The sequence below is a fragment of the Crinia signifera genome, chromosome 19 (genome assembly GCF_055691185.1).
Source record: "Crinia signifera chromosome 19, ASM5569118v1, whole genome shotgun sequence".
In the NCBI taxonomy this organism is placed as follows: Eukaryota; Metazoa; Chordata; class Amphibia; order Anura; family Myobatrachidae; genus Crinia; species Crinia signifera.
This window is the reverse complement of record NC_139226.1, coordinates 11642068-11667754: the sequence shown is the minus strand read 5'-3', so window position 1 is coordinate 11667754 and position 25687 is coordinate 11642068. Positions and strand designations below refer to the sequence as shown.

At 49.3% G+C, this 25687-nt stretch overlaps 1 protein-coding gene across 1 annotated transcript; it reads right to left on the bottom strand.

The window, feature by feature from the left end:
• Positions 1-973: 973 nt before the first annotated feature.
• Positions 974-25160, bottom strand: LOC146042116 (uncharacterized). Its single transcript, XM_083162038.1, has 6 exons — positions 25019-25160; positions 8787-8827; positions 5961-6020; positions 5415-5684; positions 4043-4147; positions 974-2860 (listed from the first exon to the last, which is right to left on the bottom strand). The coding sequence occupies exons 2-6, from the start codon at positions 8788-8790 to the stop codon at positions 2736-2738; spliced, it is 564 nt and encodes a 187-aa protein (XP_083018164.1). The 5' UTR covers positions 8791-8827; positions 25019-25160; the 3' UTR covers positions 974-2735.
• Positions 25161-25687: the final 527 nt, after the last annotated feature.

The window sequence follows — 25687 nt, the reverse complement described above, 5'->3', positions numbered from 1 at the left end:
CTGTGGTAGCCCCACACACTGTACAATTATCTTACACAAAATTATTTACCTGCCTGCCACCCCATCTTTTTTATGTGTGTGAACCCACCCTTGTTTGTTACATGGTTTTAATATGTTCGCAGCCTTTTACAAATGAACGATTAAAAGTTATATTTTAGAGTCTAATTCTTTGAGGTGCACCTAATAAAAGGACATTCTTCTCTTTCTTTTCATGTCTATCAGAAAACCACCTGTGGCAAGCGCCCAGAAATAACCTAGTTATCTGTGGACAGCCATCCACTTGGAAATCTGCTGAAAATAATCACCAAAAATGGCTGCCGCCTTTAGAGGAGACCGATGCTAGAGGCCCTACTGAACCTCCAGTGCCTGTCAGGGAAGAGCAGCATATGCAGCATTACTCGGAAGTGCCAATAATGCTAGCGTGCTTGCAACAGTGAAATCCCTGGGAACGGGCACATACATTAATTATAACTTTTTTTACCTACTGTATGCAGGGAGGCCCAACATTTCTAGTTATTACAACTCAGTAGTGTACCAAGATGGCCGCCTCTCCCGTGTGTAGGATGAAGAATGCATGGACATGGTTACTTTATAAGGCTCCTCTCTTCTGACATCCACATAGCGTGCAACGCGGAATCCGGTCCAGTATATGGCAACTAAGGCTCATAGGTGTATAATCTCCAACCTGGGCCTGTATGTATTAGTAATGGTATATACACACTGTACATAGGGCATCAGTTACAGTGTCCTCACCCAAGTCTACAGGGAAGATGGCAGCATTGCCCAAACCACACATGTGCTTACTTCTACAAACACAAAAGCTCAGCCATTGTAATGTCCCATAGTCATCGGATTCTGGAAATAACCATTACATTCAATCACATGTAAAATAATAAAAAATTTAATTTTTAGAAATGTCTTTACATTTAAAAAAGTACAATCCATTTCTATTAAGGACAAATGTTATGTCATCATTTTTTTTGCTACAATTTTAAAATTAAACAAAAACAGTCGTTTATAAGCATTTAAAAGTTTATATAAATTAGACAAACATTTCAAAACTGTATTAAAAATAGTTGATTGAAAGATTTGAAATTCATGAGAGACTGCCGTTATTCTTAAAAAGTGCTTGTGTGAATACATATAAAGTGTCTGTGAGTCTCCAAAACACTGCCATCAGAGTGAAACTACATCTTTCTCACACATGCACCAACACAGAAGGTAGCAGAATAGCTTTCGAAGTTTCTGCTTTGAGCGGGCTTACTAATAGGCGTGCGCAGGGGGACCCCAGTGCAGGTAGTGCTGCACATCCTTATGAAAGGGATTGCCTTGGCTTCCCTGCTGTGTGTCACTCCACCCGTTACTGCACCGTCTACATCACTGGCTAGTGAATGACTTACTTAGCCCGCCTCCCCTAGTATCATTTATATAGCGCTAGTGGTAGGAATGAGGAGACGCAGTGACATCGTCTGTCTCTCCTGCTGCGTGCAGAGGAGTCTCCTGGCCACAAGGAGTGAGGACTGACAGAGGACCCACATCTGGTGCAGGAGGAGAACGGAGCAGGACAAGTAGACCAACTGATATAAAAAAGCTACATAAATAATTATATTTTACAAACAAAACTGCCATCTAGTGGGAGCATTCTATGACAGGGCAGTAATTGTGCAGTATTTAGCACCTAAAAGGATTTCACCACTAAAGCCCCTTTCAGACTGCACTTTTTACCCGTTATTTTGCTGTTTTTTTACCGTTTTAAAACGGTAATTTGTGCAGTCTGAAAGGCGCAGAGTGAATTTACCGGTTCTATTGAAGTGGTATTTCTAAACGGTAATAAAGCAGGGTCCTACCCGTTTCAGACCCGTTTTTTTTCATCCACTGTTTTCTATGGGTTGAAACGGGTTCCGTGTTGTGAAGGAACAAACACTGCATTGAAATACTGTTTAAAGACATGAGGTGTGAAAGGGGGTTTAGCTGGCAGACCCGTTTTTAGAAACGTTTTAAAATACCTGGTCAAAGCCAGTTTTGCGGTCTGAAAGCGGCATGAAGCTCCGGAAGACCCCTTCCCAGCTACTTCTTGATGGAAAACATTTGTAAGGAGAACACCGTCTTTATATAAGAAATCAGTCAGGTAATCCCAACAGGTTTTGTCGTTTAAACTTCAGCAAGGGGTTGATGAAGTCTAAAGGACGAAACGCGTCCTCCAAACTTCATACCATGACAGGGTGGCACAATTCATTTACAGTAAAATGACATCATAGAATATTATGGCGTTCTTAATAGTATGTTATGGGGTCTGCAATCTGTGTACAATTATTAACACTTGTGTAAGCTACAGGGCTTGATAAATAGTCAAAATATCTAACACTCCCTTTAGCTGGATTTATGGCTTTTCTCCCACTGACAAACAGACCACGTTCTATCACTGCATTGTGTTCTATGGCAATTCAATAAAAAGCTTTGGGGTGGATTCAATGAGCTGCGGGACTTCCAGCAGGGTTTCAGCTCCCAGGGTAAACGTCCAGTGATATTCAATGGTACTACCAGAAGAGCGCTAAGGGTTAGTGCACATTAGCCAAGAGCTCACCAGTGGATATAATTAAATATCTCTGGACACGTAACCCTGGAGCCAAAACCCCACAGTAAGTATCATGGCTAATTGAATTCCACCCCTATAAGACACTGAGGTAATGGAGAGGATAGGTGGCTGCTCCGGCAATGTTAGTGCCCTTGGTCCGTTAAGCTGACACGTCACTTTTAGAAGAGCTGCCGGAACTGTCGTCGGCTTCATTCCTATTTGTTGCGTTCGCTGCAGTATAGCCGGCACCTCTTCTCCTCCGCTTTCTGAACATCCACACAGCAACTTTAAACAAATAAATTTAAAATTAACATATAATGAAAGAATATGACAGATTCAGATAACACCTACTGTACATACATTAACCTGGGCATCTGGTAATGGCACAGCCAGGGGTAAGGGCAAAGACCCTTCTCCCATCGGGCACTAACACTATGGTGGATAAAGGCTTCCGCTATGTATGTGATATAAGTGAATAGCAGCGTGCTCATGAAGCTGGCATCAGTAGAGGGGGCAGTGTTTTGGCATGCCAACCTGGTTCCCCCTTTAACAGTAATTGGCTGATCTTCTGTGTGGCATTAGGACTCTTCTACAAACCCTATTTGGCATATAGTCTGCTAGTGCCCATCCTACATGAATCCGAATGTGGTGCCAGCTGTACTCTATGGACCAGCTTAGCCCAAAACGGAAACTCCAGATATGGACCACAAAGGTAGAAAACATTGTTCAGCTTAACCATAAACCTAAAACAGATGAAGCCCCCACATCGCTATTCAGTTACTGGGGAGATATACAGCCGCAGTAATATCAATAGGAATTAACGCGGCTTATTTATTGTAACGTCCCAGCGGGTCCAAAGTCGGTGAGAATCACCATCTGAAAATGTTTAAATGTTGGGAACCCCATCGGAACTTCTGGTCTAATTGGGATTTTTCAATTAGCCTAAATGATCCAATAATTACATGTACACATTGTGACTTGAAAATAAATAAAAATCTGAAACAAATTACTGAAAAAAATAACGTCTTATTTTCATATGTCAAAATATATTTTTACCTCTTTTTAAAGAAAAGCCCAAATTTAGGATTCCACATATTTAAGTGTTTTCAAATACTTTTCTTTGGAACTACATAAATCATATCACAGGCATGTCCAAACTGTGGCCCTCCAGCGGTTGTGAGACTACACATCCCAGCATGCCTTTCCATAGTTTTAGCATTCCCTAATAGCAAAACTGTGTCAAGGCATGATGGGACTTGTAATTTCACAACAGCTGGAGGGCCGCAGGTTGGACATGCCTGATATGCCATGTTACCTGTTACGCATTATTTGTTACCTGTTACGCATTATTTGTTATTTATTTTATTCTTCATTATTTTTTTTTATTTTTTTTGTGGGGGGGGGGGGGGTGTATAGGTTCATTTTAATTGGATTTGGGTGTATGTATATATACATAATATTACTCACCTATGACACCAATGACCGCCATTATAGCAGACACTGATACAACCCATGTAATCCAAGCTTCTGGGTGACCAGTTGGCGCTGTAACATCTGTAGAAGTGGGACAGGCTGGGAGAGAGAAAACACTGAATTATCTGGAGGGCAAAAACCTTTTGGGCCAGGAACACAGTGCCCCTCCCCTACATGGAAACGGTTGGTCTCTGTGGGTAATGTGTAAGTGGCGCTATTGGGGAGCCCTTGCCCATTCCTTATATGCACAAAGAAATTTGGAAAGAAAATGATTTAGGCCCCTTCCGGAAACACAACACGGCATTCTATAGAAGCATACCCTCCAACTGTACTGATTTAGCCGGTACAGTACCATTTTTTAATGGTCTTTACCGGCTAAATCAGACTGTACCGAATGTACCGCTTTTTGATAGGCAGCTCCTCCGTCTCTGGGAACTGTAGTTTTCTTATATTACACTGCTGGCTGCTCTTTGTGTGGGAGTGACCTGATAGACTACATTTCCCGGGTAGCACTGCAGGGGGACTCAGCGCGACGGCCGTCCTCCCCTTGCATAGTGATTTCTCCCCGGAACCCCTGCACCATGTCTCCGTTTCCAGGGGAGGGCAAAATGAGCGCACGCAACAGCGCAAAAGGGGAGCCGCCGATACAGGATTAGAGCTGATGGCCGGCTTAGGAGGGTAAAGGAAGTGAGTGAGTGCCGCTATCATGATACCCGGGTCATATTGGGGCCCCGGGTACATGATGTGAATTGACGCGAGTACACATTCGGAAAGGGCATGTGGCCACACACCCTTTTCCACCGACACGCCCATTTGGCCATGCCCCTTTTTCGGATGTGCACTGATTGTTGGAGGGTATGTAGAAGTGGGGGAATCATGAGAGAATGTGGTGTCACTTCTGTGTTCTGCACAAACCAAAACACTCACATATAATATAATGGATAGCGGTCGTAGTAACAAAAAAAAAATTGGTAAACACAACTTGGGGCGTGCTCAAACATTTATGAAGTACAGGGCTGGGCAATTGCGGCCCTCCAGATGTTGATGAACTACACATCCCAGGATGCTTTGCATTCGTTTTGCTATGTGGCCATGCTGAAACTGATGCAAGGCATGCTGGGATGTGTAGTTCATCAACATCTGGAGGGCCGCAATTGCCCAGCCCTGATGAAGTAGAATCTTTAGCAGCTGATTGGTTGCTATGGAAACTACTCCAGTGCCCAACATCTCCACTCTTTTCCCGGCTTCATACATTTTCCCCCCCGTTGTGGATATAGAGGTCACCAGATGGCTGGATTTGGTGTCGGACCCATGAAAGTGGCCACCTTCCACCCCATCTAAGCTGTAGGACATGAGACCTACTAACCTGTACTATTAGAAGTAACCGAGCGTCCGACCCTCCCTCTCCCATGTTCCAGGACCAGTGTCTCCTGAGGTCCATTCCGTGTCTTCAGCAGCAGGTGGGTATTATTTAGTAACACGGCTGTAGCATTCAGGGCACAAGCAACAGTTTCTCCAATTGCTGGTTGGATAATTATGCAGTAATTAATGCCCTTCGTTAAATCCTTAATTACCAGCGCCTGATCGAGGAGGTCTGACGCAATGAAGAAGAAGCAGGATTCCGCAGCGGCATCACCTGGGACAGAGAAAGACCAGATTCAACCAAGAGGTAACTCAGAGGGAAGAAAGTGCAAGATTCACTCATTGGGTCTAATTCAGACCTGATCACAGAATATATTGGTTCTCAAAATGGACAAAACTGTGCTGCACTGCAGGTCAGGCAGATGTAACATGTGCAGAGAGTTCATACATATAACTGGTGTCTGATAGACCCGCAGGATTAATCCCACTGATTACATAGGTACGAGGGAAATTTCCCCCAGTGTTCTTACTATACATCCTATACACTTACCAAATACAGAGCAAAGGTAGAAGAATGCCAGACTGAGCAGGAAGAGGACACCACCAGCATCTAAAGAGTAATTATAACCTTGTTATATACGTTATATAAAATCATTTATCAGAAATAAGTCACATAGGAAAGTGCAGGAAATATTAACAAATCTCTAACATTACAGTTACGTTACCCTCTCCAGTAACACCCAGCAATCCCCCAGCACAGAGTCTGCCGCCATTACCAGAAGGTCCCATGCACACCAGAGGCCTTACTCTGGAAACTCATCTGATGCCGGGCTCCTTCTCCAAAGGGGGCACCTCTCCACCCCTTTGTTGTAAACATAATTTTGGTAATGGTATTAGAACCGAAACCGGCTGTCAATATCTCTGTCCCCGATTATATTGATGGATGGGTGACTATTGAGTATTTCCCTGGCTTATGAAATAATAAAAAAGAGGTTATTCTAATTGTCTATATTGGTGTGCTGGCCCACTTACTCTGCCTGCTGAAGCCTGCTAGGTAAACTGGAAAACTGCATTGCTGTAACCTAAGAATTGGCAGGCTGTTATCCTGGTGTGCTGTCTACCTGCTGCAAATAAAGAACCAGACTTTGTTTCAATCCAGTCTATGTGATTTCTTGTCACAATATATATTATATAAATCAACATAGATCAGGGTTCGGCAAATCCCGGGGGCCAGGTCGCCATGGCGACCAGATTCTGCTTCCTGGCGACCAGATTTTTTTGCAGGGAGGGAGGAAGCAGAATCTGGTCGTGGGCGGTGCCCGATTACCCTTCTCCCTCACTAACCCGCGCCAGCGCTGCCCGACTCCCCTTCTCCCCCTCCTGCCTGAGCAGCGGCAGCGCTGCCCTCTCCACCTTCTCCCTCACTAACCAGCGCCAGCGCTGCCCGACTCCCCTTCTCCCCCCCCCCTGACTGAGCAGCGGCAGCGCTGCCCTCTCCCCCTTCTCCTTCGCTAACCAGCGCTGCCCGACTCCCCTTCTCCCCCCCCCCCCCTGACTGAGCAGCGGCAGCGCTGCCTGTTCCCCCTCCATCCTCACTAACCAGCACCACTGCCTGTCTCCCCCTCCTGCCTGAGCAGCGGCAGCGCTGCCCTCTCCCCCTTCTCCTTCGCTAACCAGCGCTGCCCGACTCCCCTTCCCCCCCCCCCCCCCTGACTGAGCAGCGGCAGCGCTGCCTGTTCCCCCTCCATCCTCACTAACCAGCACCACTGCCTGTCTCCCCCTCCTGCCTGAGCAGCGGCAGCGCTGCCCTCTCCCCCTTCTCCCTCACTAACCAGCAAAAGTACATAAGATGAGACCTCTCGATCTCGAAGGCTGCAGGAACTTTAAGCAGTTTATTGGCCAGCAGTAACCAGGTGATGAGACATAGGATTGTACCCAGCTTACTTGTAGCTGCTTAGGGGGGGGGGGGTGGGGGGGACAAATTTACTTTGGCTCCCAAACTTTTGTCCTGGCTCCTAGATTTTAGAAAGATTTGTCAAGCCCTGACATAGATTATACCACCACCAAAAATTGAAGGAACATTTTGTGAAGGTTCCCGATAGTCCATCCTTCACTGTCAAGCTTTGAACCTCAATCACTGGGCACGAATACAGAGGGGAACAAATGGGGTGTTTTATAGCCCCCCCCCCCTCCTGGTTATAAAACACCTACTGTCAGCCAGGACAAACAAACACTATCAGAAGTCCTGCTACGGTACCTCCTCCCTCCCGCTCCCTGGCCGGCTGATTTCCCAGCACACATGCCGTTTGTGGCCCAGGGTCCAAGGATTTGGATCACTAACTACGATCAGGACCAGAAGCACACGGGAGTGGTGGTACGAACTATCTACTCTCTTTCCCACCCTGTGCCTATCTCTCTACTTGCAGTGCAACAAAAAAACTCCTATATTGAGCCAAAACGGTACTTTGTATCAGGACTGTGCTATTTTTTAAATGTACTCTTAAAGAAACAGTTTCTTTTCTCAGGAGACACCAATTTTTTCTTGAGATTCTGGATGTTTTAAACTTTTTTGCATGTTCAGGACTATTTATACTTGTGATAATAATAAAAAGTATATGTTTTTTTCAACTTTCATTTGGAATACAAATTTTTTTTTTTTCTGAACACCAGACTGTGTGGCCTGTGATCCCCCATCCATACCCCTTGTCTTGCCTCCAGATTATAATTTGTGAATATTTCTAAGTTTACAAGAGATGTTCTCCTGTATTTTAGAGAACTCCTGTACTCTATCCCTTGGCTTTCTCTCAAGCAGTGTACTCCCTGTGTGTTGAAATAGACACCTTTAACCCTCTCCCAATATCTATGTTTCTTACGATCTGCACTATGGTCCTGATTCAGGTTTGCTTAGTAAACGGCGAACATTGCAGTTTACCGAGCACATGAACCTCCGCCCCACTGATTTTGATTATGCAGCTTCCCCAAGGGTTAAATGTATGCAGTTTACCCTACCTGGGAGGGGGCATGGCTTCATACTAAGTGGGCAGAGCAGGGGAGTGGTCTCATTACAGCTATTCAATGCCCATATTACCAGCATTTAAAAGTCAGGACGGGACTATTATAAATGTGCAATCAGTCATCAGCCGCCAAAGACATATCCCCTTTCAATGGTGGCTAAGGGGAGATGTTGGAGTTTTGCCTAGTCTCCAGGGGGCCTGCAGCGCCACACGATTTTTGGGACCCTCCTAACCAATCCAGGAGAGTAGGCAAATATGTATGAGTTGTGGTTGGATTACATAATAGTTATATTTATTCCGTCATATCTAGCAATGCCTGTAGTGATGAAACAGGAATGTAACACAAGAGAAATAAGACCTACCCATTATCTGCACCGAATGGCCTGGACAATTTTTTTGACACCTGAAAAATATAATAGTTTAATTAGTCGGAATTTGGGAAAATGTTACTGCACTTGTAATTGAGCGGCTCAGTGGGAAAGAGTTTACGGTGTAACAAGGGAAGAAAGCGTTGAGAGGGTGAACACACACAGACATATATATTCATTGGTGTGTGCACATTGAGTGTTAGGGGTGCACAGGCACCCCCAAATGCTGTGCCCACCCTTATGAACACCTCTGCCACTAACAATACCCTTAACCAAAGACTTTTGCTTTTTAGAACTGTATTCCATTAAAAGAAGCGCCCATCAATCAATTATATGTGTGTTTGCATTGTTAATTGCACTAGACCAGTGGTGGCCAACCTGTGGCTCTTGAGCCTCATGCGGCTCTCCCCCTTGTAAAGTGCGGCTCCTGCTCCCACTGCTGCCCGCCGCCAACCGTCTGTCCCAGTCCCCCCTGCTGCCGGTTCCCTGAATCCCTTCTCCTTCTGAGGGGAGGAGAGCGTGCATCGCGCATCTCTCCTACCCCTTACTGTACATCCTTTTGACTGGGCCGTCCGCCAATCAGAGCTTGCGGGCCAGCAGCCAATCAGGAGCCGGCCAGCGAGCTTTGATTGGTGGACGGCCCAGTCACAGGGAAGTGAGGGGGAGGAGACGCGCGGTGTGCTGTGCTCTCCTCCCATCAGTGACATGACAGGAGGACTGCAGGGGGACACCAGACTGTCCTCTCCCTGCCTGGCAGCAGCAGCAACAAAGGTGAGTGCTGCTGCTGGGAAATTTGCACTGTGGGGGCATAGCAGTTTGTGGCACTGTGGGGGCATAGCAGTTTGTGGCACTGTGGGGGCATAGCAGTTTGTGGCACTGTGGGGGCATAGCAGTTTGTGGCACTGTGGGGGCATAGCAGTTTGTGGCACTGTGGGGGCATACCAGCTTTTTGGAACTGTGGGGGCATACCCGGCACCGTGTGGTGCATACCTGGCACCGTGGGGGGCATATGTGTATCTGGCACTATTGGGGCATATGTATATATGGCACTGCACTATTAAAGGCATATTTGTATCACACCCACCAAAGGGGTCAAAATAGACTACGCCCCTTTTTTTGGCGCATGTGCCTTCGGCAAGCGCATGATGTCGGCTCTTTAGCTTGACTACTGATATTTTTCGGCTCTTTACCTCTGACCGGTTGGCCACCCCTGGACTAGACCATTGTCATATCACTACATACCTGCGTCGTCCATATATGTTTATGGCTGTATTTGCATGTAGTAATTAGAAGATTAATACTGAACTAGGCTGGAGATTTTGGTGTGGCTGAGAGACTTTTTATATTGTAGCGAGTGCCAATAGATGATGGAAGACACGCCTGATTGTCGGTGTTAGACACACCCAATGGGCGGAGCTATGCACACTCCTTTGATGGTGCACCCCCTAATAAAATGTGCTGCGCACGCCTATGTATATATTCAAAACATTGTTGAATGAGTATTCGTTTTCCTGAGTTTGGCTACCTAGTGGTATGCTTTTATACATGTATATTATAAAAGGGCCCCCAATAGACATGTATAAAAGCATTCCACTAGGTAGCCAAAGGTGAGGGCACCGGGCGCAGCATTTTCAGCAAGAGTGAGTGCCGGATCCCCTGCAATTATATATATATATATATATATATATATATATATATATATATATATATATATATATATATATATATATATATATATATATATATATATATATATATATATATATATATATATATATATATATATATATATATATATATATATATAAACACACACACACACACACACATATATATATATATTTAAGCCACCCAAACCTGTGTCCAACAATATTGCCCTGGTGCCAGCTTAGCTTGTAAGGTCCCCAGTATAATTACTCACACTGTGTACAGCAGTAGCAGCACTCAGAACTTCTGAATAAACCGTAATATAGCAGGCAGGGGCGTAACTAGAGCATAGTGGGCCCCATAGCAAAATCTTGGAAGGGCCCCCTCCATGAAAAAAAACACATATGCCTCCACATAAAAAGAAAAAAAACATACTCCACACTGCAGTCACCACTTTACCACTCCACAGTGGTGCAGTACAAGTTTTTATCTGATGGAGGGGGCAGAGATACAGGACAATAGGGAGGAGATAGAGGATAGGGAGGGGGTAGATAGACAGTAGGTGGTAGGGAGGGGATAGTGAGATGCAGGGTAGTAGGGAGGTGACCGTGAGATGCAGGGCGGTAGGGAGGGGACAGAGAGAGATGTAGGGAGGTGATAGAGAGACGCAGGGAGGAGACAGAGATGCAGGGCGGTAGGGAGGGGATAGAGAGATGTAGGGAGGTGACAGTGAGATGCAGGGCGGCAGGGAGGGGACAGAGAGACATAGGGAGGGGATAGAGAGAGACGCAGGGTGGTAAGAGGGGACAGTGAGACGCAGGGCGGTAGGGAGGGGACAGAGAGACGCAGGGCGGCAGGGAGGGGATAGAGAGAGACGCAGGGTGGTAAGAGGGGACAGTGAGATGCAGGGCGGTAGGGAGGGGATAGAGAGATGTAGGGAGGTGACAGCGAGATGCAGGGCGGCAGGGAGGGGATAGAGAGATGTAGGGAGGTGACAGTGAGATGCAGGGCGACAGGGAGGGGACAGAGAGACGCAGGGCGGTAGGGTGGGGATAGAGAGATGTAGGGAGGTGACAGTAAGATGCAGGGCGGCAGGGAGGGGACAGAGAGAGATGTAGGGAGGGGATAGAGAGATGCAGGGAGGAGACAGACGCAGGGCGGTAGGGAGGGGATAGAGAGATGTAGGGAGGTGACAGTGAGATGCAGGGCAGCAGGGAGGAGACAGAGAGAGATGTAGGGAGGGGATAGAGAGACGCAGGGAGGGGACAGAGACGCAGGGCGGTAGGGAGGGGATAGAGAGATGTAGGGAGGTGACAGTGAGATGCAGGGCTGCAGGGAGGGGACAGAGAGACGCAGGGCGGTAGGGAGGGGACAGAGAGAGATGTAGGGAGGGGATAGAGAGACGCAGGGCAGCAGGGAGGGGACAGAGAGACGCAGGGCGGGGACAGAGAGACGCAGGGCGGCAGGGAGGGGACAGAGAGACGCAGGGCGGTAGGGAGGGGACAGAGAGCAGGGCGGTAGGGAGGGGACAGAGAGATGTAGGGAGGGGATAGCGAGACGCAGGGCGGTAGGGAGGGGATAGCGAGACGCAGGGCGGTAGGGAGGGGATAGCGAGATGCAGGGTGGTAGGGAGGGGATAGCGAGATGCAGGGCGGTAGGGAGGGGATAGCGAGACGCAGGGCGGTAGGGAGGGGATAGCGAGACGCAGGGCGGTAGGGAGGGGATAGCGAGACGCAGGGCGGTAGGGAGGGGATAGCGAGATGCAGGGCGGTAGGGAGGGGATAGCGAGACGCAGGGCGGTAGGGAGGGGATAGCGAGACGCAGGGCGGTAGGGAGGGGATAGCGAGACGCAGGGCGGTAGGGAGGGGATAGCGAGACGCAGGGAGGTAGGGAGGGGATAGTGAGACGCAGGGAGGGGATAGTGAGACGCAGGGAGGGGATAGTGAGACGCAGGGAGGGGATAGTGAGACGCAGGGAGGGGATAGTGAGACGCAGGGAGGGGATAGTGAGACGCAGGGAGGGGATAGTGAGACGCAGGGAGGTAGGCAGGGGATAGTGAGACGCAGGGAGGTGATAGTGAGACGCAGGGAGGTAGGCAGGGGATAGTGAGACGCAGGGAGGGGATAGTGAGACGCAGGGAGGTAGGAAGAGGATAGTGAGACGCAGGGCGGTGATAGAGAGATGCAGGGCGGTAGGGAGGGGATAGTGAGACGCAGGGTGGTAGGGAGGGGATAGTGAGACGCAGGGAGGGGATAGTGAGACGCAGGGAGGTAGGCAGGGGATAGTGAGACGTAGGGAGGGGATAGTGAGACGCAGGGAGGGGATAGTGAGACGCAGGGAGGGGATAGTGAGACGCAGGGAGGTAGGAAGAGGATAGTGAGACGCAGGGCGGTGATAGAGAGATGCAGGGCGGTAGGGAGGGGATAGTGAGACGCAGGGTGGTAGGGAGGGGATAGTGAGACGCAGGGAGGGGATAGTGAGACGCAGGGAGGTAGGCAGGGGATAGTGAGACGCAGGGAGGGGATAGTGAGACGCAGGGAGGGGATAGTGAGACGCAGGGAGGTAGGAAGAGGATAGTGAGACGCAGGGCGGTGATAGAGAGATGCAGGGCGGCAGGGAGGGGATAGTGAGACGCAGGGTGGTAGGGAGGGGATAGTTAGACGCAGGACGTGTTAGAGAGATGCAGGGCAGTAGGGATTGAATAGTGAGACGCTAGTCAAGGGGAGGGGGGGTTTGTGGGCGGCGACACTCGGGAGGGAATAGTTAAGACGCCTGGCGGCAGTTACACTCTAGAACAAGTGGGGTAATTACATAGCCATAAACACAAACTCACCTCAGCCTGCAGCTGCTTCTCTGAAACCTCCCTGCGATCATGCTGGCAGACCAGGAGAGCATTACCACCTCAGGCAGCCGTTTGCAGTGACTGTGTGTCCTGGCTGGGCCATGGTCATCTCAACTGGCCCCTGACTGTAGAATACCCTGCCTACGCTGACTAGCGGACACCATACCCCGTGCGCGCCTGCTACACGGCATTGGCGGTCCCACTGGCCGGTGCCCGACATCAGCGCCACGGTTCACCTCAACCACCCTCTGGCTGCTGCCAGGCATCAGCGTCGGCTGTACCCGCCCCCTCGCACAGGCTGCTGCCAGTAGTCAGTGACTGTCACTGGACATCCGGAGTTCCGGACCCCATCCACATCTGCTGAGAGCAATGAGATGGGCAAAATGGATCATTAAGCCGAGCCGGGATCCGACTGATCTCTCAGTGGAATGATACAGATCTTTTAAACGGATCCTCGGCTCGCTTTTAAAAAAAAAGGGAATATACATGACCGAGTAAAAATACTGATTGATGGCTGGGTGCAGAATCACCATCGATGGCAACCATCGATGGCGTCTGCACCGAATGGCCATCCCTGGCAGCAGCAGATAATCTTTCTATCACTTGTAATCAAAGCACTGTACTCAGTCTCCAGAGGTAGTACATCTCAGCTGCCACAGGTGGCAGCACTGAGATCAGGAAAATGCATTGCACCCGAAACCGAAACTGAACCGGATCACCTATTTTTGGGCTCGTCGGCTCACTCGTTCTTGGTTGTGATCCGTTCAAAAGAACCGGTTCGTTCGTGAACGACCCATCTCTAGAGAGCATCATGATCGACACAGGGCCGGCGCTACCCGCTCAGCAGAGGATGCAAAGCAGGCAGGCGCCGGGCAGGAGAGGCGCTGTCCCTGCTCTGCATCCCCTGTTGTCTCTGAGGCTGCCGGCTGCTGCTGCGCCTGTCACACTGCATGACAGGCAGCAGCGCCGACACCACAGAGCTCTCCGGGCACCTAAACCATCAGCCTGGTCACTCAGCTGCAGCTCAGCAGCACGGACAGATAAGAGGCGGGGCTACACGGGCGGACGGGCGTGGCTACACGGGGCAGAAGGGGCGGAGCTACAAGGAGCCAGACTGGTGACAAAATGAAACAGGATGATGAGGATGAACTGCAGCCTGCTAGGAGAGTAAACTGTGAGTGTACTATTGTCAGCAACTGGTGTCGGCATGTGTATGGGCAGCACTACTACTGTCGGCAACTGGTGTCGGCATGTGTATGGGCAGCACTACTACTGTCGGCAACTGGTGTCGGCATGTGTATGGGCAGCACTACTACTGTCGGCAACTGGTGTGGGCATGTGTATGGGCAGCACTACTACTGTCGGCAACTGGTGTGGGCATGTGTATGGGCAGCACTACTACTGTCGGTAACTGGTGTCTGCACATGTATAGGCAGCGCTACTAATGTCGGCTAATTGCTGTCTGCATATGTATAGGCAGTGCCACTACTACTGTCGGCAACTGGTGTGGGCATATGCATAGGCAGCATTACTGATGTCGGAAACTTGTATGGGCATATGGTTACACAATGCTACTAATGTTGGCAACTGGTGTGAGCATATGTATTGGCAGTGCTACTACTACCGGCAGCTGGTGTGGGCACATGTATAGGCAGCACTACTTCTGTCATCACCTAGTGTGGGCCTATGGTTATGCACAAAAACAAAAATACAAACGTGACCTCTCAGGCGCTCCGCTTAAAGGTAACCAGGGTTCCTCTCCCCAATATAGATCATATGAAAAGAGGAAATAAAGATGCAATAGTGAAGCAAGTTTTGGCACGCTTCCCTCCCCTTTTTAACCCCTTCCCGACGAGGCCTTTTTTGTTAATTTTTTTTTTTTTCCTCCTCGCGTTCAAATAAGCGTAACTTTTTTAATTTTCCGGCTATATAGACACATAAGGGCTTTTTTTTTGCGGGACAAGTTGTACTTTTTAATGGTACCATTTACTATACTGTATAATATTCTGGGGAATCAGGAAATAATTCAATGCGGGGTAAAAAAGAAAAAAAACGCAATTCCACAATTTTGCGCTGGTTACGGTTTTTTTGGAGTTCATAGTTCGTTTAAAATGATGGGTTATCTTTATTCTATGGGTCGTTACGATTCCGGTGATACCAAACTTATATAGTTTTCGTTATGTTTTACCACTAAAAAAAAAAATAGAAACTTTTACGGTTTTTCTAATTTGCGTCGCGTCGCCATGTTCTGCGGCTTATAACTTTTATTTTTCCACCTACGGACCTGGGTGAGGGCTCATTTTTTGCGGGCTGAAGTGTACTTTTTAATTAATACCATTATGGGATATGGGCGACTTTCTGATCTCTTTTAGTTATTTTTTTTTGGGTAGGCGATGCGACCAAAAAACGTAGTTTTGGCGTTGGGAATTATTTTCCGTTTACGCCTTTAACCGTGCAGGATAACTAATGTTATATTTTAATAGATCGGACTTTTAGGAACGCGGCGATACCAAATATGTTTATTTATTTTTTTATTTTTTTTTATTTGTGAAATGGGGAAAGGGGGTTAATTTGAACTTTTAATATTTTTTTTTTTTTTTTTAACTTTTATTACAAGGCCCCCTAGTGTACTTGACCACTAGGGGGCGCGATCGCCTGTACTAGGTTCAGCCATAGAGCTCTATGGCTGAACATAGTGATTTTCAGCACTTCCTATTACATCCTGCCTCAGGCAGGATGTAATAGGAATGCTGACACGGCCAGCACAGGGGTCTACATTAGACCCCTGGCTGCCATGGCAACCGATCGGCACCCTCCGATCTCGCCGCGGGGGGCCCCTATCGGCGCCGGAGGGGGCGCCCCCCCTCCGATCAGCTATTTAAGCACTGCGGGCGCTTTGCCCGCGGTGCTTAAAGGGTTAAACGGCCACGATCGGCGAACTCGCCACTCGTGGCCGTGAGAGCAGGTACCTAGCTGTAATATACAGCCATTACCTGCTCTCTTTCAAGCCAGCTCACTCCGTGAGCTGGCTTGATTCCCCCGCAACCGACATATGACGTAAATGTACGTCATATGTCGGGAAGGGGTTAATGAATAAAATACATCTATGAAAACATGTCATAAAAACAATTTCATACAGACAATATAAAAGCTAAATCCACAAAAATTGAGAAAGTGCTGTGTGCAGTCACGGATTCAGATATCCAAACAGGGACACGGGTGAGATAATTACCATAATTTCAAGGTGTCTTGAAAAAGTACTGTGGCTGTTTTACACACTACTGCTGGTGTCAGACGGTGAACGGAGGACCGGGGAGCAGGTGCCAGAACCCAGTGTCAACACCACTGTCAAACTGTGTTGTAAGCGCTATAAGGAACTGTCTAACCACCAGTTCCCAACATACCTGGTAATTATCTCACCCTTGTCCCTGTTTGGATATCTGAATCCGTGACTGCACACAGCACTTTCTCAATTTTTGTGGATTTAGCTTTTATATTGTCTGTATGAAATTGTTTTTATGACATGTTTTTATATATGTATTTTAGTCATTAAAAAGGGGAGGGAAGCGTGCCAAAACTTGCTTCACTATTGCATCTTTATTTCCTCTTTTCATATGATCTATATTGGGGAGAGGAACCCTGGTTACCTTTAAGCGGAGCGCCTGAGAGGTCACGTTTGTATTTTTGTTTTTGTGCATAACCATAGGCCCACACTAGGTGATGACAGAAGTAGTGCTGCCTATACATGTGCCCACACCAGCTGCCGGTAGTAGTAGCACTGCCAATACATATGCTCACACCAGTTGCCAACATTAGTAGCATTGTGTAACCATATGCCCACACCAATTGCCGACATTAGTAGCATTGTATAACCATATTCCCATACCAGTTTCCGACATCAGTAATGCTGCCTATGCATATGCCCACACCAGTTGCCGACAGTAGTAGTGGCACTGCCTATACATATGCAGACAGCAATTAGCTGACATTAGTAGCGCTGCCTATACATGTGCAGACACCAGTTACCGACAGTAGTAGTGCTGCCCATACACATGCCCACACCAGTTGCCGACAGTAGTAGTGTTGCCCATACACATGCCCACACCCGTTGCCGACAGTAGTAGTGTTGCCCATACACATGCCCACACCAGTTGCCGACAGTAGTAGTGCTGCCCATACACATGCCCACACCAGTTGCCGACAGTAGTAGTGTTGCCCATACACATGCCCACACCCGTTGCCGACAGTAGTAGTGTTGCCCATACACATGCCCACACCAGTTGCCGACAGTAGTAGTGCTGCCCATACACATGCCCACACCAGTTGCCGACAGTAGTAGTGCTGCCCATACACATGCCCACACCAGTTGCCGACAGTAGTAGTGCTGCCCATACACATGCCGACACCAGTTGCCGACAGTAGTAGTGCTGCCCATACACATGCCGACACCAGTTGCCGACAGTAGTAGTGCTGCCCATACACATGCCGACACCAGTTGCCGACAGTAGTAGTGCTGCCCATACACATGCCGACACCAGTTGCCGACAGTAGTAGTGCTGCCCATACACATGCCCACACCAGTTGCCGACAATAGTAGTGCTGCCCATACACATGCCGACACCAGTTGTCGATAGTAGTAGTGCTGCACATACACATGCCGACACCAGTTGTCGATAGTAGTAGTGCTGCACATACACATGCCCACACCAGTTGCCGACAATAGTACACTCACAGTTTACTCCTAGCAGGCTGCAGTTCATCATAATCATCCTCTTTTATTTTGTCACCAGTCTGGCTCCTTGTAGCCACGCCCCTCCGCCCGTGTAGCCCCGCCTCTTATCTGTCCGTGCTGCTGAGCTGCAGCTGAGTGACCAGGCTGATGGTTTAGGTGCCCGGAGGGAGCTCTGTGGTGTCGGTGCTGCTGCCTGTCATGCAGTGTGACAGGCGCAGCAGCAGCCGGCAGCCTCAGAGACAGCAGGGGATGCAGAGCAGGGACAGCGCCTCTCCTGCCAGGCGCCTGCCTGCTTTGCATCCTCTGCTGAGCGGTTAGTTCCGGCCCTGGTCTCAACTCATTCCAATGAATCTTCTTGCCCATGGCTGCCACTGTCTGACCGGGAGGGACTCGCGTCAGTGTTCTCACGTCTAGCCGCCCGCCCGCCCCTGCTATTAGCAGTGAGCTTGCACTGCTCTCTCGCATGCCACACTGCCAAATGTAGAAACACACACCCCCCTTTCTGTTATGTACCCCCAGCCTGCGCTTCATCCCCTTTTGTTCGTCGGGAGGCTTGCCACCTAGCAACAGCTGGTGGGTTAGGGTGGCAAGCCTCCCGAATGCGCAGAAAGGTAAAGTGAAAAAATTTTTTTCACTTACCTTTCCCCTGCTCTAGGGAGCGGGTCCGGGTGCCGGGCGCGTGCACGCGCCGGGCGCGCGCGCGCACGCTGGTCACGTGCACGCTCGCGCTCTCCTGAGCCCAGGATCCCGCCCCCTAGCTTTAGTTTTTTCTTCAGCGCGACAGAGATGGAGGACTCTGTGTCTGTCTCAGCAACAGACACACTGTACAAGTCCCCATCTGTCAGCAAGTGGGCAAAAATGCCCAGAAAGAGGAGGCAACAACTGTCTGAGGACAGTTCCTCCTCAGAAGATAATATTATTATTAAGAGAAAAAAGTGCACAGTCCCTGTCAGCTCTGAGGGGAGCAGGGACAGCTCCCAGTCTGAGAGGGAGACACCTGGTGGTCAGCAACAGTCTCCCTCAGTGTTTCCTCAGAAAAAGGTGAGGAAACACACCACAAAAAAGAAACATACAGACAATGTTTCTCACAGAGACGCCCGTACGGGAGAATACGTCTCTTTCCTGGGTATTGCCCGTAGCCGGAATACCCAAATGGTGCGTGACATACCACCATCTTCTGCCCACGGCCGGCAAAAACACACTGCCTCTGAACGGCAGCAATTGCTAACCCAGTCCCATAAGGGTTCTAGCAAGCAGCATGCGCTGCCTAAACCTCACGACTATAGTGAGACAGTAACCCCTCAGGTAGACTGGGAGTCAGAGGAGGTTACTAGAACGTCCGCATCCACTAAAAGGGGCGAGTACAGCGACCTGCAGATGGCCAGGGTACAATTGGCAGGCAGAACGCCACCCAATAAATTATACGCCTCTCATTGGGCACTTAATGAACGCTCAGAGGTTTATAATTTTGCCCAGTTAGCATTCAGAACTGCTCTGGTAAAAGAGGACGAAATGGTTCCAAGAAGCCATACGGGCATACCAGATATACCAGCCCTATTTGCTCCCGAAATCGACCCGGCACTCAGCTCACTAATAGGGGAAAAAACCCAAAGTGACGCTAATGATAAGCTATTAAGGAAAATACAGCTGAAAGTGGCAGATGCAGCTGGTCCCCTCCTCTTTGTCCTCGATAAGGCAGAAAAAGAGGGAGAATGTGGGGGTTCTCTAGATTCCCTAATAGCATCTAAGAACGCCCTCCTTAAGGCCATTAGCAGAGCCACTTTAATGATTGGCCAAACTTTTGATTATATATCAAATACCCCGCAGAGCACGCTGGCTCACAAAGGCGGGTTTAACTAACCTCGCACCTAAGCCCGTGGAGGTACCCAACCTGGCAGATGGAGACCTGTTCGGTCCAGACTTCATTAATGAGGTTAAGATAAGATACAAAGCCCGTAGATCCTTCTCAGATCTCAAAGGCCCCCAATCCTCCAGAAGACCCTTTTCCCAAGAGGGTCGAGCTGCGTCAGCCAGTGGTTCGGCCCGAGACTACAGTGGCGCCACCAGAGGATCGAGAGGAGGCTCCTACAGGACAAGACCCACGAGAGGTGGAACGTCCTACAACAGGAACCCCTCAAGGAGAGATACAGGTTATGGTAAGTCCCGTACACATAACCCCCCACCTTGGCCTCTCACAAGCTGTAACAGTTTGGAAAACAATATCCACAGACAAGTGGATTTTGAAAATTATAGAGAAAGGGCTATCCCTACCTCTTATCCATTTTCCGCGCCAAGCATTTCCCTGTACAAGGAACTGCAGCCCACTGCTAGACGAAGTGTTGTCCATAGCACTATCCCAGGGCAAGATAGAATTAGCGGACATAACCAAAAAAGGTTGGATCAGCCACCTTTTCCCTATAAGAAAAACAGATGGCACTTACAGACCCGTCCTGAATGTAAAAAACCTAAATCGCTTCATAAGAAGACGCACATTCAGGATGGAGGGCTTACCAGAAGTCCCATTCCTACTTTCCCAAAACGACTACTGTATCAAGGTAGACCTCAAAGAGGCCTTCCATTCGATACGGGTCTGCAAAAACCACAGAAGATTCCTAAGATTCTTCTGGAAGGACACACTATACCAATGGACGGTGATGGTCTTCGGGCTGTCGAACGCACCGTACACTTTTACTCGTCTGATGAAGGCGGTAGTGTCTCACCTCCGTCAGAAGGGCATCCGTTGCCTAATATATCTGGACGATCTACTTGTAGTTCACCCAGACAGAGAGACTCTCCTCTCACAACGGGATCTAACCACGACCCTTCTCCTAGGATTTGGGCTTCGCCATAAACTACCCCAAATCAATCCTGGTCCCATGTCAGTCAATAATATTCCTGGGATTCCTAATAGACTCCACTTCCTTCTCGATATCAGTCCCACCAGAGAAATGGACGGAAGTACAGACAGTAATTTCTCGTACCCTCCATCGCCAGCTGTCGATGAGGGACTTAGCCAAACTCATAGGGAAAATGAGAGCTCTGGGTCCCGGATTTCTGCAAGTCCCTCTCCTATGCAGATTTTCCCAATTCCTCCTAGGGAACCTACTCAGGAAGGGTTTTTCCTGGAGAGAGAAAATCCAATTAACCCCCCCAGTTCGAACAGAAATAGAGAACTGGACAATTCTTCCCTTACCAACACCCAGACCTCTATTGGACCCAATACCAAACATAATAATTTCCTCAGACGCTTCCCTGACGGGTTGGGGGGCATGCACACAGAACAAAGCAATAAGGGGAGTTTGGTCCACCCAGGAAACCAGGTTCCACATAAATCTATTAGAGCTGAGAGCGGCCAAACTAGCACTACACTCCCTCACTCCTCCCCAATCTCAAGGGATTTCGGTACAGATCTGCTTAGACAACAGGACGGCAGTTTCGTACCTGAACAGGATGGGAGGCACCAAATCTCTCCATCTCTGTCTAGAAGCAGTAGAGATTTGGAATTGGGCAGTCCAGAGGAACATTCTCCTCACAGCCGTTTATATACCGGGGGAATTAAACGAACTGGCAGACTCTTTATCCAGGGACCATCTTTCTTTAGACAGAGTAACCCGCAGACCACAGGTTTTCCAGAACATTATCAAAACGTTCGGAATCCCGGGGATAGACCTGTTTGCGACCCCATCCAATGCACAAGTTCCTACCTTTGTCTCCAGGGTATGGACGAAGGGAGCATCACACATGGATGCTATGTCCTTCCCATGGACAGACCTTTCCCTTCCATATGCATTTCCCCCTCCAGCCTTACTGCTAAAAGTCCTACACAAGATCAGGATAGACAGAGTACCCCACATAATCCTGGTCTACCCAGTCTGGCCCTCCAGGATCTGGTTCCCTTTAGTCAATCAGTTGCGCAAGGGACCCAAGATCCCCCTAGGTCTCCCCAGAGAATGTTTTCAGGGGACCCCAGACCTCCTCCAGAAACTGCCACAATCCATGTGGATAGCGACATTACTCGGCTATTAGCAAACGCCAACTTATCTTCGGCATCAGTAACACTAATCAATGCCTCTCTGAGACCCAGAACTAGGGCCAGATACCGAGCTATCATTAACGAATACAGTACATGGGTAGCTACTCGGTCTCAAGCCCTCTCTTCCAATACCCTCAACTTAGCCTTAGACTTCTTAGCAGCTAAGTTCGAAGCTGGCCTGGCATCTACTACCATACGCTCTTACGGCTCGGCCTTAGCATTATTGGTCCCCGGTCTTACAGAGAACAAGCTCTACCTACGTCTTCTGAAGGGAGCTTTCCTCTCCAGACCATGTGGTCCCCGCTACTCTAGCACATGGGACACCGAACCATTTTTACAATTCCTAGCCTCCATAGGCCTTACATCGGATATGGGTATGTTATCCAGAAAGCTAGCATCCCTACTAGCCTTAGCTGCGAGAGGCGCTGAACTCAGCCTCATACACATGTCAGACCCATGGCTGACACAAACCCCATTAGGCTTTCACATAATCCTAAAGGGTCACACAAAAACCAGCTCTCTAAGCAACCCGCTGGTAGAGTTTGACATACTGAAAGACCATTCAGATGAGGACCTGTGTCTAGTTACATGCTTGACACATTACCTCCAAATGACATCCCCGATTCGAGGCGTCCATTCCCAGTTATTCATTACATGCCGGAAACCCTTCCGTCCTGCTAGACCATCTACTATCCGTGGATGGATAGTAGCCGCAATGAACCTGGCCGGAATAGACACATCAACCTTCAAATGTCATTCAATTAGGGGTGCAGCCGTAACTTCCGCTGCAGCCAAGGGCTTACCTCTGCAATCGATAATGCAAGCTGCCCGTTGGTCATCCAGCCATACGTTTGTAAAACACTACTGGAGACCCACTGATCCTCAAAGGATCGAGTTCATTAGAGCAACCACCAGGTATGTGGTAGTCTACCCACCAGCTGTTGCTAGGTGGCAAGCCTCCCGACGAACAAACAGTAGTTGCAGGAATCTATGACCTGCAAACTTCCTTTGTTCTAGGGAATAGGATTGCCACCTAGCAACAGCTCCCACCCAACCCACCCTAGACCTTGCTAGGTCCGTTGGTTACTCTAACTCAATTCTATAATCCTGTAATTCTCTTCTGCCCTTCCAGGCGCACCAAAAGGCCAGAAGAAGCCGCAGGCACAACCAGCTAAGGAGAACAAGTAGATCCGTTTGGCTCATCCGCCCACAGTTTCAAGTCGACCACTTGGTCCTTCTCATTGGACTCTACCTTCTATAGACCGTATTGCTGGTCCTAGTTAGTCCTTACTAGTTCTTGTTTCACTTACGTGATTATGTTCAGTAAAATCCTTCGTTGCACCTAATTCTCTTTGTCATTATTCCCTAATAGTTTGACTAAGGTGTTCCATCCAGATGTTCTAATTGGGATTGCCATCGGCGACCTTCCGAAAAAACTAAAGCTAGGGGGCGGGATCCTGGGCTCAGGAGAGCGCGAGCGTGCACGTGACCAGCGTGCGCGCGCGCGCCCGGCGCGTGCACGCGCCCGGCACCCGGACCCGCTCCCTAGAGCAGGGGAAAGGTAAGTGAACATTTTTTTTTCACTTTACCTTTCTGCGCATTCGGGAGGCTTGCCACCCTAACCCACCAGCTGTTGCTAGGTGGCAATCCTATTCCCTAGAACAAAGGAAGTTTGCAGGTCATAGATTCCTGCAAACTACTGTGTGCCGATCGTTAAACAACAGTGTATCCTAACCGCATAGACCATAATGACACAGACACTTATCCGCTCATCTCTTCTCAGCCAGAGTTAAACAGCGACAGCGATTCACTAGTCATCTCTACTGACAGTTGTATGCTCAGCAGCCCAACGCATGCAGGGGTATGGGTAAAATCCGGAATCGGATAAGACACCGGAATGCCGGACTGGACATCAAACTCTGCATTCCGGAGCTTGTAGTATCCGGTCCGGGGGTGTCCTGTCCGGGGGTGCTCCATCTGATGAGGCTGCTCTCGCACCTGTCACCTGGGAGAGGAGAGGGGGGAGAATACAGCCTCACTGCATGGTCCGGGGGTGTAATAAAAACTGGAACGGTCCAGACCACACGGGGAGGCTGTAATCTCCCCTTCCCCATGTCCCTGGTGTGAGCAATCACAGGCATCCCCCCGGACAAGACACCCCCCGCATGGGACACCCCTCGGACCAGACACTATAAGCTCCGGAATGCAGAGTTTGATGTCTGGTCCGGCGTTCCGGTGTCTTATCCGGGTCCGGTTTTTACTTAGTCCCCGCATGCAGCGCCTTCTGCAACTTCCTGGCTAGTGGCTACTCTAGTTTCTATCCTCAGTCAGAATTCCAAGTTTCCAACAGAGAACACAATGCAAGAAGGGAGGAGCTATATGTGTGTAAAGGTTCCTAGTACACGCGTATCAGCCAATACACCCTGCACACATTACTTATACTGTATTAGATAGATATGGGACACATAGCCCTAGTGCCTGCCACCCTCATATTACAGGCAAAGAGCAATACCCCCAACGTGCCCACGGGGATCACACGGGTGTACACATGGCACGTTACACACAGGGAACAGGGGCCCAGCACTGCCAGACACAGAGGTCACCCGGCTCTAACTTCTTACCGCCCGGTAATGCCCATGTGGAGAGGGCAGGAGGGAACAGATGCCCGCTGTATAACACATAAGCCAGCATCACACAGTGTATACATCACAATGCCACCAGCAGGCAGCAGCACAATGTATGGCCAGGAAGGGGGATTGCAGCAGCACTGACACGGGTTACACCGAGCCGAGTGCCAGCTGCTGGGGCACACAGGTGACACAGGGACGGGAGTGAGCTCCGGGGTCAGGCCGGGCAATACTGGGGCACAGAGCATCATCAGCCGCCTCCTTCTGGCGGATAATGTCAGCACCAGGCACCAACCACCCTTTCAACCTGCAGTGGGATGGGGTTCATCTATAGACGCTACTCACCACTGTGCGCCCGGGGGTTGTCGGTGCAGATGCCGGTATAGGTATACACGTTACACGGAGCACCAGCGACCTCGTATGCCTAATATACTAGGAGGGAGGTTCCCTACCCCGCCCAGTGACCATTCATTCTCCGCTGGCCCCGCCCAGGCTCCCCGTGAGCACCTTCCCGGTTCTGCTCATCACGTGGCTCACACCGGGGTGCGGAGGGCAGGTGACGAGCTGGTCTCAGGGACAGTGGGATGACGGCGGTAGGGGCCGGGACATCGGTAGCCGGGTGCTGTGGGGGAGATGGGCGTGAGACCGACACAGTGACAGGTCACGCCCCCACCAGATGGCTCAGTTATGATTGGTCAGCTGTAGGGTAGGATTGGGTACGTCACAAGTGATGCCTGTAAATGGGGAGTGGGAGGTCGTGTAAGGGGGCGCATCCTAGGGGCAGGATTTGGAGTCGTTTTCCTACTAAAGGGAAGAATGGCAGTGGAATAACAGTCTGGTCTACGAGGCTGAAGTTATTTATTTATTATTTATTTATTAACAGTTTCTTATATAGCGCACACATATTCCGCAGCGCTGTACAGAGAATATTTGAACATCAGTCCCTGTCCCAGTGGAGCTTACAATCTATATTCCCTACCACATGTACACACACACACAGACATTCTAGGGTTA

What these genes read in the sequence shown, in the direction of transcription:
- LOC146042116 (XM_083162038.1), bottom strand. An exon ending in CTACCTTTGCTCTGTATTTG is followed by an intron (nt 5,685 to 5,960) that starts GTAAGTGTATAG and finishes TCTCTGTCCCAG; the next exon opens with GTGATGCCGCTGCGGAATCC. An exon ending in GGCGGTCATTGGTGTCATAG is followed by an intron (nt 2,861 to 4,042) that starts GTGAGTAATATT and finishes ATTTGTTTAAAG; the next exon opens with TTGCTGTGTGGATGTTCAGA.